The sequence below is a fragment of the Notamacropus eugenii genome, chromosome 2, assembly GCF_028372415.1.
Source record: "Notamacropus eugenii isolate mMacEug1 chromosome 2, mMacEug1.pri_v2, whole genome shotgun sequence".
Lineage (NCBI taxonomy): Eukaryota > Metazoa > Chordata > Mammalia > Diprotodontia > Macropodidae > Notamacropus > Notamacropus eugenii.
Window position 1 is genome coordinate 325289984 of NC_092873.1, and position 14613 is coordinate 325304596.

Below are 14613 nucleotides of genomic sequence, written 5' to 3' on the forward strand. Positions count from 1 at the left end.
GAAATACTACACCCATATTCACTCAACTACACACACCTATCTCTTGAAATCAAATAACCATTACTACAGACCTCAGAAATCAACAAATTCACAAAACATAGCAGTGCTTTTTAGCTAAAACAGAGAAATTTGTTTCTATTTTTGATTGGATTTAACAAATTAAGCATACACAAATGGAAAAAAAAAACCTTTACATCCTGGACACCCATAGGCACTCAGCTGTGTGGGACTCACTTATTACAAGTGAGGCGAGTTAATAAAGACATACGCAAAGAAAAAGGAGGACTTGGAGGAAATTTTTCACTACCTTATTTTATTTTTGCTTTTTCAATAGCGTAGAAATTGAAGCAATTTTTTGGTCCAATTATGTTTTACGGACTTTTTTGTTTTGAGCCATTCTACCACTACCCATCAAGCATCAGAGTACACATACATTAAAGTATAACAATGCTTATCTTATGTGTTTCAAACTGAAAAAAATTTGTCAAGGCAACTTTTCAAGTAGTTTACACTCAAGGTCCTCTTAAACTCTCAAGTTATGATACTCAATAGTTAGAAATTCTTCATTTGGGAATTCCCCAACACCCATAGTTATTTAGGTACTTAAGTGGCAACTAATTATCATGAGTCAGAGAAAGACTGTTACCATGCTGAGGTCTTGTTTTTATCCTATTCTCCTTGTTGCCAACTAGCATTTTTGAAACTCAGTTTCCTTAACAAATTTTGCCTTACCCAGTTACTTTGCTAGTGGTTACTTTGCTCTGTGATTGCGATGAAAGATTGTGAACTTGAATCCAACAATTCACAGCTTTAACAAAAACTCAAACACCTGTGTTCAGTTTACTTGCAGCACTTTTATTTTTCCTTACACAATGACGTGTTGGGCATTACAATTCTCAACTCTTAGGATGACTTACAAATTTTGGTATTCTACTGTCATGTGAGAACATTAAGGCAACGTACAAAAATCTTACATAAATTAACTAGATGCACAAATTTACAGGTTGTAAATGCAAACTTTTTGCAACTCAAGGTTGAGTAACTTAGCCCCATGACATTGGGGGAAAACAGTGGGTTAAGAAAAAAAAAAACTGGTTCCTAAGGCTTGGATTCAATATGTATTCCTGCTAGGATGGTGGCAAGATGCAACACACATTTAATAAACTCTTGCCAGCCTTAGGAGAGAAATTCTGCAAGTCAGCTCTTTTAGATGCTGGAAATCTGACCTTTAGATACCCTGTACAGATCTGATGCTTTATAGGACTAAACTGTACAGCTGTCGAACGTCAACCAGCCAGCTACTATACTGCCATATTATCAGGTCAATTCTCTATTGAACTTAACTCTTAGCCTTACCTGTCAAAATGAAGTGACCTGTATCAGGGTTTAGATCAAAGATATGTACAAGGTATGCTAAAATGTACACCAAGGGAACAACTGTTAACTTGAATACGAGGTCAAATCAGTAACGGTTCAACAATCTAAAAAGTGCTGATATTTGTCTAATATCAGATACAAACTTCCCCAAGGACAAGTTTCTTTTCAAAGAAGGCTTATTCCAGTTTCATGAGGCTAACATGAGGTGTATATTTGCCAGGGCAAATTTTTACTTTGTGAATACTCATGCAGCAAATGCTACGCATCTGCTAGCAGTCCATTTAGAAGCATTTGCGATGGACAATGGATGGGCCAGATTCATCATATTCCTGCTTGCTGATCCACATCTGCTGGAAGGTGGACAGAGATGCCAGAATTGAGCCACCAATCCAGACGGAATACTTACGTTCAGGGGGAGCAATGATCTAAAAAGAAACATCAAAATATTTAATTTAATATTTTCATAAAATTGCTATCACAAATAAAACTGGCCCATTTCCTTAAAAGGTATAAAGATGATAATGGGACAACGCGTACACTTACCTTAATTTTCATTGTGCTAGGTGCCAGGGCTGTGATTTCTTTCTGCATTCTGTCAGCAATACCAGGGTACATGGTAGTACCACCAGACAATACTGTGTTGGCATATAGATCCTTTCGAATATCAACATCACACTTCATGATAGAATTGAAAGTGGTCTCATGAATGCCACAGGATTCCATACCTAAGAGACAAAAACCAAATGTTTACTACCTCTAGTTTTACATGCCAAGACTCATAATTACTTTAGGAAGCCTAAAAAGGGAGTGATTCACCTACTTCATATTATTTTCCAAAAATACCTACCCAGGAAGGATGGTTGGAAGAGGGCCTCTGGACACCTGAACCTCTCATTGCCAATGGTGATCACCTGGCCATCAGGAAGCTCATAGCTCTTCTCCAGTGAAGAGGAGGAAGCAGCAGTGGCCATCTCCTGCTCGAAGTCCAGGGCAACATAGCACAGCTTCTCCTTGATGTCACGAACAATTTCCCTTTCAGCTGTGGTAGTGAAGCTGTATCCTCTTTCTGTCAGTATCTTCATGAGGTAGTCTGTCAGGTCACGGCCAGCCAAATCCAGACGAAGGATGGCATGGGGAAGGGCATAACCCTCGTAGATGGGCACAGTGTGGGTGACACCATCACCAGAGTCCATAACAATACCAGTGGTACGACCAGAGGCATACAGAGACAACACAGCCTGAATAGCAACATACATGGCTGGGGTGTTGAAGGTCTCAAACATGATCTGGAAGTAAAGAAGAAGTCTAATTTAGTCAAGTTCAAGAACACCAATTAACCCATGCTTCACACACACACCACATGCCAGCATGCAACAAATTAGATGTGTGGAAAAAAAAAAGAAAAGCAAGAATGCAGGCAGAAACACAAAGAAGAAACCTTGAGACTTCAGGGAAGAAATGCCAGGAGAGGTACAGAACCCTGGAAATATTGAAAGAAAAACTTGGGTTTTAGAATTAACAAAAAAGGGCTTATATAACAGATGGTGTTGATACTTCAAACGAATGGATTGAAAATACCTGTGTCATCTTCTCTCTGTTGGCCTTAGGGTTTAAGGGAGCTTCTGTAAGCAGAACAGGGTGTTCCTCAGGAGCTACACGAAGCTCATTGTAGAAGGTATGATGCCAGATTTTCTCCATGTCATCCCAGTTGGTAACAATGCCATGTTCAATGGGGTATTTCAGGGTCAGGATACCTCTCTTGCTCTGAGCCTCATCACCAACATAACTGTCCTTCTGCCCCATTCCCACCATGACACCCTGTGTGGGGGAAAGAAAAGGAGGAGAAACAATTAGATTCACCAAAATCTTCACACAACTGCAAATCACGTTTCTTTCAATATCTAAGTGAAATGAAGGCAAGGGTAATTTTTACTGACCTGGTGTCTTGGGCGTCCAACAATGGAGGGGAACACAGCCCGAGGAGCATCATCCCCAGCAAAGCCAGCTTTGCACATGCCAGAACCATTGTCAATGACAAGAGCAGCAATTTCTTCTTCCATTTTTGTTTAATCTGTTCAAGACAAAGAAAATTAAAATTTAATAGTCTTATCATTACTAATCATCATAATAACAATACTTTCTAGTCTACTTATCAATTGTTTCCTTTTAAATCTTAACTATAAATATTAACAGGGCTGCATCCCACCCTAATTCCAGGCATCCAAATGTGCCTAGTAAAGCAGAAAAAAAAAAGGCAGGATAAGGGCTTGCAGATAAAGCACTCTGTAACCGGTTCCTGGGGCGTGATTTAAGATAACTAGGGCACAGCAGCACCGCCACTGTCCCTCCCAAAGAGAGGAGTCCATCCTCTACACTGCGCTGCTGCATTGCAGCCCCTCCTCTCCGACGGTGAGCTCATCACTAGCATCACCTAGACTCCGCACATCTCGGCTGCCAGATGCCCGCCCTGGGCTCCGCCTAATGCGCAGAAGACCCACAACGAGGAGGGTCCTTTTCTGGGGGGAAGGGCGAACGTCTCATACAATTCCAAGCATCCCTCCCCCACCCGGGCGGTTGTCGCTTTGTTTCACTTCGGGCCGCGAGGGAGGGGGTGGGGCCTTAGGACTGGGGGGGGAGGGGGTCTGGGGCCCCCGCCGCACAATACAACAGCTCGGCCTCTTCGGTCCCCACCCACTAGAATGCACAATGCACGCGCCCCCGCCAGCTGGCAACGCGGCAACGGGCTGGCGCGAGGGGCACCCACGTCACCGCCCCGACCCCGCGGGGGCCCCGCGCGCAGCCGCCGCCGCCGCTCGGCCCCACCCCACCGCCACTCCCCAACGGACGCGCGCTCACTTCCGCCGGAACCCCGTTCCGCTCTCCCCCCCGCCCCCCAACCTTCGGAGGCCGTTTGAAATTTACCTTTCCTACTCTTTCCCCCGCCCCCCGCCCCATCCCCGCCAGGCCTCGTCCTCCCCGACCACGCCCACCTGCTGTACCGAGCCGGGGCGGGCGGATGGGGGGGAAGAGGGTCAGTCTCGCACCCTTGTCCCAGATAACAGCCTCCACCTTGCGCCGCCCCCCCTCGGCTAGGCGGGCGCACGCGGCCCGAGAAGGGCGAGCCGGCGAGGGGAGGAGAAGGAGTTAACCTCCTATAGGGCGCGCGCTTCTCGGCTCGATAACGAACCCCGAGATCGGGCCTGGTCGGCCCGGCGCAGATATGAAATGGGGGGGGAGGGGAGTGAGAGAAACAATGAGAGGAGAAAGGAAAATACCCAAGGAAAGGGGCGTCTTCCCGCGGTCTCCCATACGGGATCGAGGCTGTAGAAGGGGGGGATGGAGAAGGCAGAACCCGCCCGTCCAGCGTTACACCCATACTCCCCTAGCCCCGGCCATTGCTACTCCTCCTCCGCGTTGAGAAGCCCCCGAGCGGCTTACCTGAGGCTGCGCACCGTCCTAGTCGGAGAATTTAGAGCCGGGGGAAGGGAGGGGGCAAATCCAGGGGTACGTTCAAAGTAGCCTACAAGTGCTGCCGGCTACCACTGAGTGAGACCGTGCTCGACCTCCCCCGCCGGTATTTAAAGGGCGAGCGAGGCACGAGCGCGCGGCGGCGGCGCGCGCAGCCCTAGAACATGGCCATATATGGAGATCTTTCCGAAACACGAGCGTCCATTGGGCTGCCCGGCCGGGGCACGTGGGGCCGCCGCCGCCAGGCTCCGCCCCTTCGCTCCCCTCCTTCCTATTCCCCCCTCCTTTTTTTTCTTCTCCCTTCCCCCAACCTCCACCCCGCTCCCACCCCCCACCCCGTTCTCCTCCTGCATACGGCAGATCTGGAGGGGTGGGAGTGGGAGTCGCGGCCTGGAATGTCAGGCGGAACCTGCTGCAAAAGGCTCGAAATCGATCCCCTCCCCCACCTCCCCCCTCCGTACTGCACCAAGGGGACCCTAATAATAAATAAAAGGGGAGCCGGAGAAGGGTCAGATTCCCTCTAGGACCCCCCTTTTTTACACTCCTCTAGGTGACAGTTCTTGTTACTGACCCCCACGGGTCTGCAGTCAATGGGGTGAAGAAAGGTAGGATGGAAGTGACCCCCCAAGATCGTGAGGTGGACCACCAAAATTTAGAGCCATGGCTCCAAACTGGCTGCGTGCGGGGCCTTAGGCCCGGGGCTTCTTTCCCTTTGTGCCATGCTAACCCCCGCCCCCACCGCACCCTTTTCTACTCCGCACGAGGGGCTCCTCCTGGTCTTGGGGGGGGGGGGCGTATCCGAACTGCCTGCTAGGCGCTCACCTAAGGGGACACCCACCCCTTAGGGGCAGAGCTCTGGCAGCGAGGGGGGTATCGGAGGAAGGGGGGAGGGGTCCCTCCTCGTGGGTCCCGCAGAGAGCCCCAGGCACACTGGCTCTTTCCAGAGGCTTCGGGCCATCCCTCTCCTTTGTTCGTGGGTCACCTCTAAATAAAGGAGCCTGGAGGGCATTTCCGGGGTTACGGGGACCAAAATGGGGCTGGGGGAGGCGGCCTCTGCTTTGACGGACCCCCCCTTAGAACGGACGTCGCCTTGGTGCGTTTGGGCAGTCTCCGAGGCCAGCTTGGGATGGGAGGGGGCGGGGAGGCCTTTAAGAAAGCCTCCCAAACAATGGGAAGGGCAGCGCTTCCCCTTCGCGAGCCCCGCTCCGCCGGAGCGCCCGGAGAACAAGCCTGCCTCTGTGCCGAGCCCGGGGGAAGGAGCAAGGGAGAAATGTGCCTCGGCCGGGAATTCGTCATCCCCGCGGCCCGGCAGCCTGGCGGCCTGGGAGCCTGGTCACAGCCCCGGCCCCGGCCCGCGCGGGGCTGCGGGGAGCTGCCGCGGGGGCGGCCTGGGAGCCTGGGAGCCTGGTCACAGCCCCGGCCCGCGCGGGGCTGCGGGGAGCTGCCGTGGGGGCCCTCTGGGGTGGGAGGGGACAACATCTCAGCCCCCCTTGGCTGCTGGGGCTCACCCTCTCACCTCTGCAGGGAGCTGAGGGAGGGTCCCCTCCCATCTGTTCTCCTCTCCCAACACTCACAGTTCGGTAAACCCATGTCCTTCACGGACAATGCAGAGAGACAGACAGACAGACGTGTCCAGTCCCTCTAGACAGGAAGGCAGGTTGTCACAGAATATGGGCTCATCACCCTGACTTTGGGAACATAACCTCCCTTCCTCCTGCCCAGTTGGCCAGATGGGAAAGGCTGGACTGAGGTTGCCTTATTTTTCTCCAAACAACTCTCTGCACCCCAAGAACTGAACCTCTTTAATCTGAAAATCTCTGAAGTTTTTCATCTTTCTTATGCCTCCAGGGAAAGGAATGAGCTCATGCCTGTTTTTAATCCTGTGACCAACTGGGGATATTGAGGCAAGGGAAGGCACTTTCTCTGGATGCAGGGCCAGGGCCAGGAATCTAAACCAGAAGTCCTCATTCCCAGTCTATAACACTGAATCCTTTACACACTCCCTGGATGAGACAGTTCCCTAGCCAGTCTGCCCCTCTACTTTCTCTAGGATGTTAAGAAATCATCCTGGGGCAAAGCGGAGTGGGGGAAGAATGAAACTCCATTGTTTTCTTTGTTCTCTAACTTTCTGGAAGGACTCTCCCTTTCCCCCACTTCACCTGATCTATTCCTACCTGCTGTTTTCCTCCCATCCCCCAACTTTGGCCCAGGGAGGACAAGGGCTAGGAGGATTCTTGACAGTTGTTCACTATGTATTATTTGCCAGGAAGCCCGGGAGTCAGCAATCTGTCTCCAAAGCTGTGACTGGAGACTCAGCATGGAAGGAATGAGCTCTTAATGGATGTCCAGACCTAGTTCTACCTTTTCCTCAATATGCCTGCTGGTCCATGTCTGGAAGCCTAATCTATCAGTGCCATTTCATCTGTTAAGTTGTCCTTACCTAAGGATTCCACAACAGGCTAGACAAGTACCCCTAGACTTGGGCCACTTCCCTTCAACAAGCATTTGTCAAGAATCATTAAGTGTGCCCAAAGGACTATAAAACTGGGACCCAGCAATACCCTTTGACCCAGCAATACCACTACTAGATCTGTATCCCCAAAGAGATTTTTAAAAAAGGAAAAAGACCTTTTCACACAAAAATATAGCAGTTCTTTTAGTGTTGACAAAGTGCTGAAAATTGAGAGGATGTCCATCAGATTGGGAATGACTAAACAAGTTGTGGTATATGTTTGTGATGGGATACTATTGTGCTATAAGAGAGGATAGGCAGGATGTTTTCAGAAAAATCTGAAAAGACGTGAGCTGATGCAAAGTGAAGTAAGCAGAACCAGGAGAACATCGCACACAGTAACAGCACTAGTTTAATGATGATCAGTTGTGAATGACAGTTATTCTCAGCAGGACAAAAATCCAAGACAGTTCCTAAAGACATGATAAAAAATGCTATCTGCCTTCAGAGAAAGAACTGATGGAGTCTGAATGCAGATTGGAGCATACTCTTTTTTTGTGGGGAGTTTTCTCAATTTTCTTTCACAACATGATTGATATTCAAATATGTTTCCCATGACTGCATATATATAACCTATATCAAATTGCTTGCCTTCTCAATGGGAGAAAAGGGGAGAGAGAATTAGGAACTCAAAATGTTTTAAAATGTTTAAAATTGTTTTTTACATGTAATTGGGGAAACAATTTAATGAATGGAGGAAAATATAATCTACTAAGTGTGATGTACTAGCTAGGTTCTGGGGATACAAAGACTTTACAAGCCATGCTGAGGAGTTTGTATTTCAGCCTAGTGGCAAATAGGCAGCCCCTGAAGATTCTTGAGCCAGTGAATGACATAGTCACACTTGTGCTTTAGGAAAATTATTTTGGCAGGAAGATTATTTTTGCGGATGATGGATTGGGGAGGGGAGAGACTGGAAGCAGGAAGACCAGTTAATCTAGATGAGGAGGTGATGAGGCCCTGAATAAGGGTGGTGGCTCTGTGAATGGAAAGGGGGAACAGATAAGAGAGATGTGGTTGAAAAAGAACCAAAGAGACTTGGGAACTGATTTGATATAGGTGGGGAGAGTTTTAGACACTGCAAATCTGTGGGTCAGGGAAGATGGTATACTCAACAGAAATCTATTTACTTCTGAAAAAAAATAAAGGTCTGCTATGCTTAGGTTATTATGTCTTACATTTTGCGTGATTATATACATGCTTTATATTTTTGTTTTCTCCCGAGTACAAAGTTCTGATTTCTCCAGATAGACCTGTTTTTGCAAAGATTTGTCAATCGACCAAAAGAAAAAATATGATTTGATATAGACCAATCCTCAGAGCCTAGGATTTGAGAGGAAAACTGAGTTGTGTGATTTCTCTGTTTCCTTTGTTATTAAAGCTTCTGCCCACTTGATATGTAAGGAATAAAAATCAAGAGAACCATCCAATGGAAAGAACACTTGACTGGGAGAGTCAAAATCAAGTCAAGTCAACTGGCATTTATTATTTACTATATGCCAAGCATTGTGCTAAACGCTGGGGATATAAAGAGACGCACAAACAATTCTGCCCTTTGGGAATTCAGTCTAGTAGGGGAGACAACGTGCAAATGTACAAATGTACAATAAGGTATTTACAGGATAACCTGGAGTCAATCTCAGAAACAAAGCACCAAGATAAAAGAGAATGGGGGAAAAGGCTTCTTGCAGAAAGTAGGGTTTTATCTGAGGCTTGAAGGAAGCTAGGATTCAAGCCTAGGCTCCATTACCAGCTATACATATGACATGGACAAGTTACTTCATTTGCCTGGTTTTGAGATTCCTTATCAATAAAATTAGGGGGTTGGATTAGATGTTCTCTATGGTTCCTTCCAATTCTAACAGTCTGTGGTTCTATTCTAATAACAGTCAGAAAGTGTCAGGAGCTTAAGTCAAGAAAGGGTAGGAATGGATGTTGTTGTTTTTTGGCCTCCAGTTGCCATTCCCTCTGCCATCTTTGCACATGTGGATTCTGTCTTTGAGTCTGGTCCCAAAAGCTTTGTCTGTGATGGGACTTTCATACTCTAGAGGTGCTCAGTGAATACTTTTTGACCTAATAAGCGAGTAAATGAGAGATATTTTACATTTATCTAATCTTTCACGTGCCAGAAAAGTGTTATGAACCCCATTGAAAATGGGGCGCAATGAGAGTGAGTTCACTTTTCCAAGGTCACACTATTCTCTGTGGTAGAGAAACTAGTCAGTTAAGAACCAATCCAGTTTTTATAGCCTGAGGACCTGAGACATGGAATACACCTGGTCTTCCCTTTATTTACCAAGGACCTCAGTATAGAATCTAATGGAAAATCCTGGGAGGATCTGATTGATGGTGGTGAAAAAGGTGTACACTATGGGGAGTAAGAGATGGGAACCTCTATTTTCATGGGGTTTTTTTATGTTGGTCCAATTCTTTTCCTTTGCCTTGTCTTATGTGACAGGATAGTACACATCTCGTCTTCAAGTACTAAATTCCTGACCTGAGGAAGAGGGTGAAGAATATCAGATCTACAATTCTGAGACCTGCTCCTCAGGGCTAAAAAAAAAAATGACCTTGAGGCCTGTTTAACACCACAATGTCATGTGTGAAAATGAAAAAAATTTCCAAAGGGAAACTAATTTTCTTCGTGTTTCCATGGAGTTAATCTTACACACTCAGTGTGAAAAGGTTCTATTTATTTTTTGAAACTCCTCACGCAGCTTCTTTTTACAGTTCTCTTTCTTTGGGTATGCTTGGCCTGGGCTCTGCATTCCAGACTCCACTCCAGCCCTGGGGCCTACCTGCATCCTTATTTCCCCCAGAGGCTCCAACTTCTAAATTCTTTTGGGTACAGGACAGGAGGGAGGGTGGCCCATGGAGCAGGTTGCTGAACATACCTGGGCTCCCAGACTGGTGCCTTCTGTGTGATTCCAGAAAAGCAGGACTAGGCTCCTAGAGGTCTTTCCATCCTTTCCTCCTAACCCTGAGGCGTCAGTTCAAATTGGGGGATATATCTTTAACCTCCATTTTGGTTAATCTTCTAACTTCCCACAGATGCTTAGAATGAAAACAAAGGGTGAAGGGAGGCCTTCTGTGATTATCACCCAAGTGAGACAGAAGGAGATTGTTGATAGTTTGAGAGCTCTAGGGACCTGTGAAATCTGATGGATAGTTCACCAGGCGTATCTTGTTCAGCCAGGTAATAGCTGCAGCACATAGTATTAGGAAATCCATAGTCGTCGGTTAAACGAATGAACCAGTCAACCCGAAAGTGATGTGAGAGCCTTTCCCTTTTCTCTCTCTTCTTGCTCCCCAGCTGTGTTGGACACTGAGATCCTGTATAACTGACCCCAGTCTCTCAATCTGTTTGCTCAAGGTTGCCCAGTCCTTGACCTTTGATCCCTCATGCAGCATTAGAGCTAGACAAGACCTTAGAGATAAGTGTCTATTGAACAGAATTTAATTAGAGATTCTCTAAAGCCAGAGGTTCTTAACTTGGGGCCTGTAAATTTTTAAAAAATATTTTGATAACCATTTCAATATAACTGGCTTCCTTTGAATTAGTATGTATTTTTTCCTAAACCATTGCACCTCTGGAGGACAAAAGCATGGGGGGAGGGGAAGATTCTTAAGTGTTGGCAGGAACCAGGCTAAAATGGGTGCTTTTCTTTCTTTCTCTTCCCCTTCCCCTACACCCTTCACGGATCCAGCCAGCTGTGAGTCTGAGTATCCTCAGCAGCTATTTCCTCTTAGACTGCCAGTAGCAGATCACCCTAGGGAATGTGTCATTCAGATGGGTGGCCTGACTGGGAGTGGGGCAGGAAGGTGGATGTTGAAACCAAGGTGGGGCCAGCCAGTGCAGGTGTAGTAGGGAAAGAGGAGAGCTGGGACAGCTGGTTGCATGTCTATATTTGGTGATTTCGGGCTGCAGTTCTGGAGCCCCGCCCGATGCCAAGAAACCACACACACACCTACCTCCCACCAGCAAACACTCCCATGGGGGTGGTGCGCTTAGGGGCTGGACTTTCACTCCCCACGGAGAGTTCCTGAGTCACTGACACAGCCCAGCACCCAAGTTAGGGCCAGCTGGGCCAGGATGTACCCTGCAGACTTATATAAGCCCTTCTGTTTGTCATTAAAACTCTTCACATCCTGGGTCCTTCCTACTTTTGTGGCCTTATCATACATTACCCTCTTTCATGAACACTACAGTCTAGCCCAACTGGCTTTCTTACTGTTCCTTACACACCACCCTCCACCTCCAGTCTTGTGCTTTCACATTGACATGCCCCCATGTATGGAAAAAGACTCCCTCCACACTTCTACCTGTTGGGTTCCCAGGTTTTCTTCAACAATTTGGCTCAAGAGCACTCTGCATGAGGCCTTTTTTCATACCCCGTAGTTGCTGAAATCTCCCCGCTCAGCTACCTTTTATCTGTTTTATACAAACTTATATAAGTATCATCGGGCTTCTTCCAATTCAACCGTAAATTTCTTGAGGTTGGGATTTGCTTCTATAAACTGCTTGAGGGCAGGCCCTGTTTTGATCTGTGCTGGTATTCTCCTTCCAGGCACATAGTAGGCTTGTTGATGCATTGACTTAGTTCTCTGGGAATTCCAGAGTGGGAGGCAGCTCAGAACTGGCCTGTGGGCCCAGGGTTAAGGATTGAATTGAATTAGGGAGCAAATCAGGAGGCTGGAAATGTAGAGGAAAAAGAAATAGATCACCTAGGGTTTCCCCTAAAACTTAGTAAATAGTGAGTGGTATAAATAGCTGTGGTATTTTCCTTTTTTTAGTAAAGATCCCATAGCCAGAATTAGGTTGTTCCATAGGACTAAAAGGACATTTTGCTTGGGGTCATTTCCCTAAATCTGCCCGTCCTCTAATTTCTATATTTCTAGAGATGGCATCTTCCCAGTCACCCAGACTCACTTTCAGAATCATCTTTAACTCTTTCCTCTCCCGTAATCTGTGGTCAGTAATATTTATATCTTTCTCCCATTTCCTGCTACCACTGCAACCACCCTAGTCTAGGTCCTCAATGGTCCCCTAACATGTTATACTAATTGCCTAACTGGTTGTCCAGCCTTTAGCCTTTTCTGTAATGCCTGGGTTGAAATCAGAGAGACTTGAGTTCAAATTCTATCTTGGACAATTACTTAGCTATACGATCCTGGTCAAGTCACTTAAATCTCTCTGTGTCCTCATCTAGAAAATAATAGCACTACCTCACAGGGTTGCTGTGGGAGTCAAATGAGTGTACAAATGCTAGCTATTATTTTTGTCATTATCATTATCCTTCACACTTCTACCCTTCCATTTTCCAAATGTTTCACTACATTCATGTCACCATTGGCAAAACCTTCAGTGGTTCCCCATCATCTGACTGGAATTCAAAATCCTCCACAATCTGGCTCCAGTCTACAGAATAAGACTTAACTCATGCTACTCCTTTTCACATACTCCAAATCTGAACCAAATCGAACTATTCCCTTTATCCCACATTCTCCTCCTAAACACTTTTGTGTAGGTGAGGTGCCCACTACTCCTAAGCTGATATATCCCAGGGAAGCTCTAAGGGTGAATGTTCTCCCGTTCCTTGCCCTTTGTTTTCTTATTTCACAGAATCATAGAATCTCAGAGTTGGAGGGAATGTCAGAAATCATCTATTCCAGCCTGCCCCTGAACCAGAATCCTCTCTTCCAGGTGGCCATCTACCTGGTGATTAAAGACCTCCAGTGTGGGAAAGCCCTCTGCCCTCATGAACCATCCCATTCCACATTCCAAAGCCTTAAAAGAATTTCCTTACAAGGAGAGGAAACCTGCTCCTGCACCTTCTACCCACTGCTTCTGGCTCTACTCTTGAAGCTGAGAACAAGCCCAGTCGCTCTGCCATAATGATATCACCCCTAAAGTCTTCTCTTCTCCAGCCTAACCAGCTCTGGTTCCTTCACTTGATGGTTTTATAACATGCTGTCCTATTTGTTTTCCTTATCCTAGTCAACCTCCTTGGACTGGAGTACAGTTCAGGAAGAAATAAGTTCATATCCCAGACACACACTAGCTCTGTGACCGAGGCAAATCACTTCATTCCTTTGTTTCCTCATCTGTAAAATGGGAATAATAATAGCACCTACCTGAGAGGGTTGTTGCTGTAAGGATTCAATAAGATACAATACATGAAAGCCACATGTAAATACTAGCTTATTGTCACTCCAGTTTTTCTAAGTCTTTTTTCCCTCGTTTATTATTTTCCATTTATCCTGTCTGTAGCTTGATAGTATATAGACATTGGCATGTTATCTCCTCCATTGGATTATGAGCTCCTTGAGAGCAAGGACTGTCTTTTACCTTTCTTTATATCCCCAGCATTCTTAATACATTTTGTTGTTCATTCATTTTAGTTGTGTCTGACTCTGTGACTCTATGTGGGGTTTTCTTGGCAAAGATACTGGAGTGGTTTGCCATTTTCTTCTTTAGCCCTTTACAGATGAGGAAACTGAGGCAAACAGGATTAAGTGACTTGCCCAAGGATGCTCAGCTAGCAAAATATACACTTGCCAAAAAGGCTATTTTATGGAAAACTTGCATGGAGCAGGCGATCACATGGTGGCCAGAAGAAATGATACAAGGACACTCTCAAGGTCTCTCTCAAGAACTTTGTATTTGACTGTGCAACGTGGGAGATACTGGCACGGGACCAGCATGGGGTGCCCACATCAGAAAGGGTGCTGGGCTCTATGAGCAGAGCAGAATTGAGACAGCACAAAGTAAATGTAGAATGTGCAAATTTGGAGTATCCACCCCCAAAATTTATATGAACTCTCTGTGCCCAACCTGTGGTAGAGCATTCCAAGCTCAAGCTCATATTGGTCTGATCAGCCACAGTCAGTCACACTGAAAATTCACTTTATCATGGTGATGTAATTTTGGTCCTCTTTGAAAACGTTGGACAACAACTAATCAATTTGGGGCTAGATTTGAACTCAGGTCTTCCTGGTTCTAGGCCCAGAACTCTTTCCACTGCTCCTAAATACTTACTGACTATTTGATAACTGAGTGAATAAGAATTAAACAAAATACACTAGATGTGTCTGATCAGCACAGGTACAGGAGGACTATCACCTCTCCTTCTGCACTTAGTCTTAGCTGGAATAGGCTGAGAAGTGATCTCCTCCTTCCTTTTGAACACTACATGGCTTAAGGTTATATTAACTTTTTTTGACTGCCATATTGCATTATTGGGCTTATAGTTGCC

General features: G+C 46.3%; 1 protein-coding gene across 2 annotated transcripts; it reads right to left on the reverse strand.

Moving 5' to 3' along the window:
* Positions 1–834: 834 nt before the first annotated feature.
* On the reverse strand, positions 835–5141 carry ACTG1 (actin gamma 1). 2 transcript variants are annotated; one of them, XM_072645296.1, is made up of 6 exons: positions 4816–5141; positions 3315–3448; positions 2956–3195; positions 2225–2663; positions 1921–2102; positions 835–1802 (listed from the first exon to the last, which is right to left on the reverse strand). In XM_072645296.1, exons 2-6 carry the CDS (start codon positions 3435–3437, stop codon positions 1659–1661), a joined length of 1128 nt encoding a protein of 375 aa, XP_072501397.1. In that variant the 5' UTR covers positions 3438–3448; positions 4816–5141; the 3' UTR covers positions 835–1658. The 2 variants fall into 2 exon arrangements, with proteins under 2 accessions (XP_072501397.1, XP_072501398.1); XM_072645297.1 differs by lacking the exon at positions 4816–5141 and adding an exon at positions 4368–4542.
* Positions 5142–14613: the final 9472 nt, after the last annotated feature.

Bases quoted from the DNA above. Each gene is read 5' to 3' on its own strand.
- ACTG1 (XM_072645296.1), bottom strand. From the start codon at position 3,437: ATGGAAGAAGAAATTGCTGCTCTTGTCATTGACAATGGTTCTGGCATG. The intron at 3,196-3,314 runs GTCAGTAAAAAT...TCCCCCACACAG, and splicing joins TTGGACGCCCAAGACACCAG to GGTGTCATGGTGGGAATGGG. The intron at 2,664-2,955 runs GTATTTTCAATC...CTTTACTTCCAG, and splicing joins ACAGAGAGAAGATGACACAG to ATCATGTTTGAGACCTTCAA.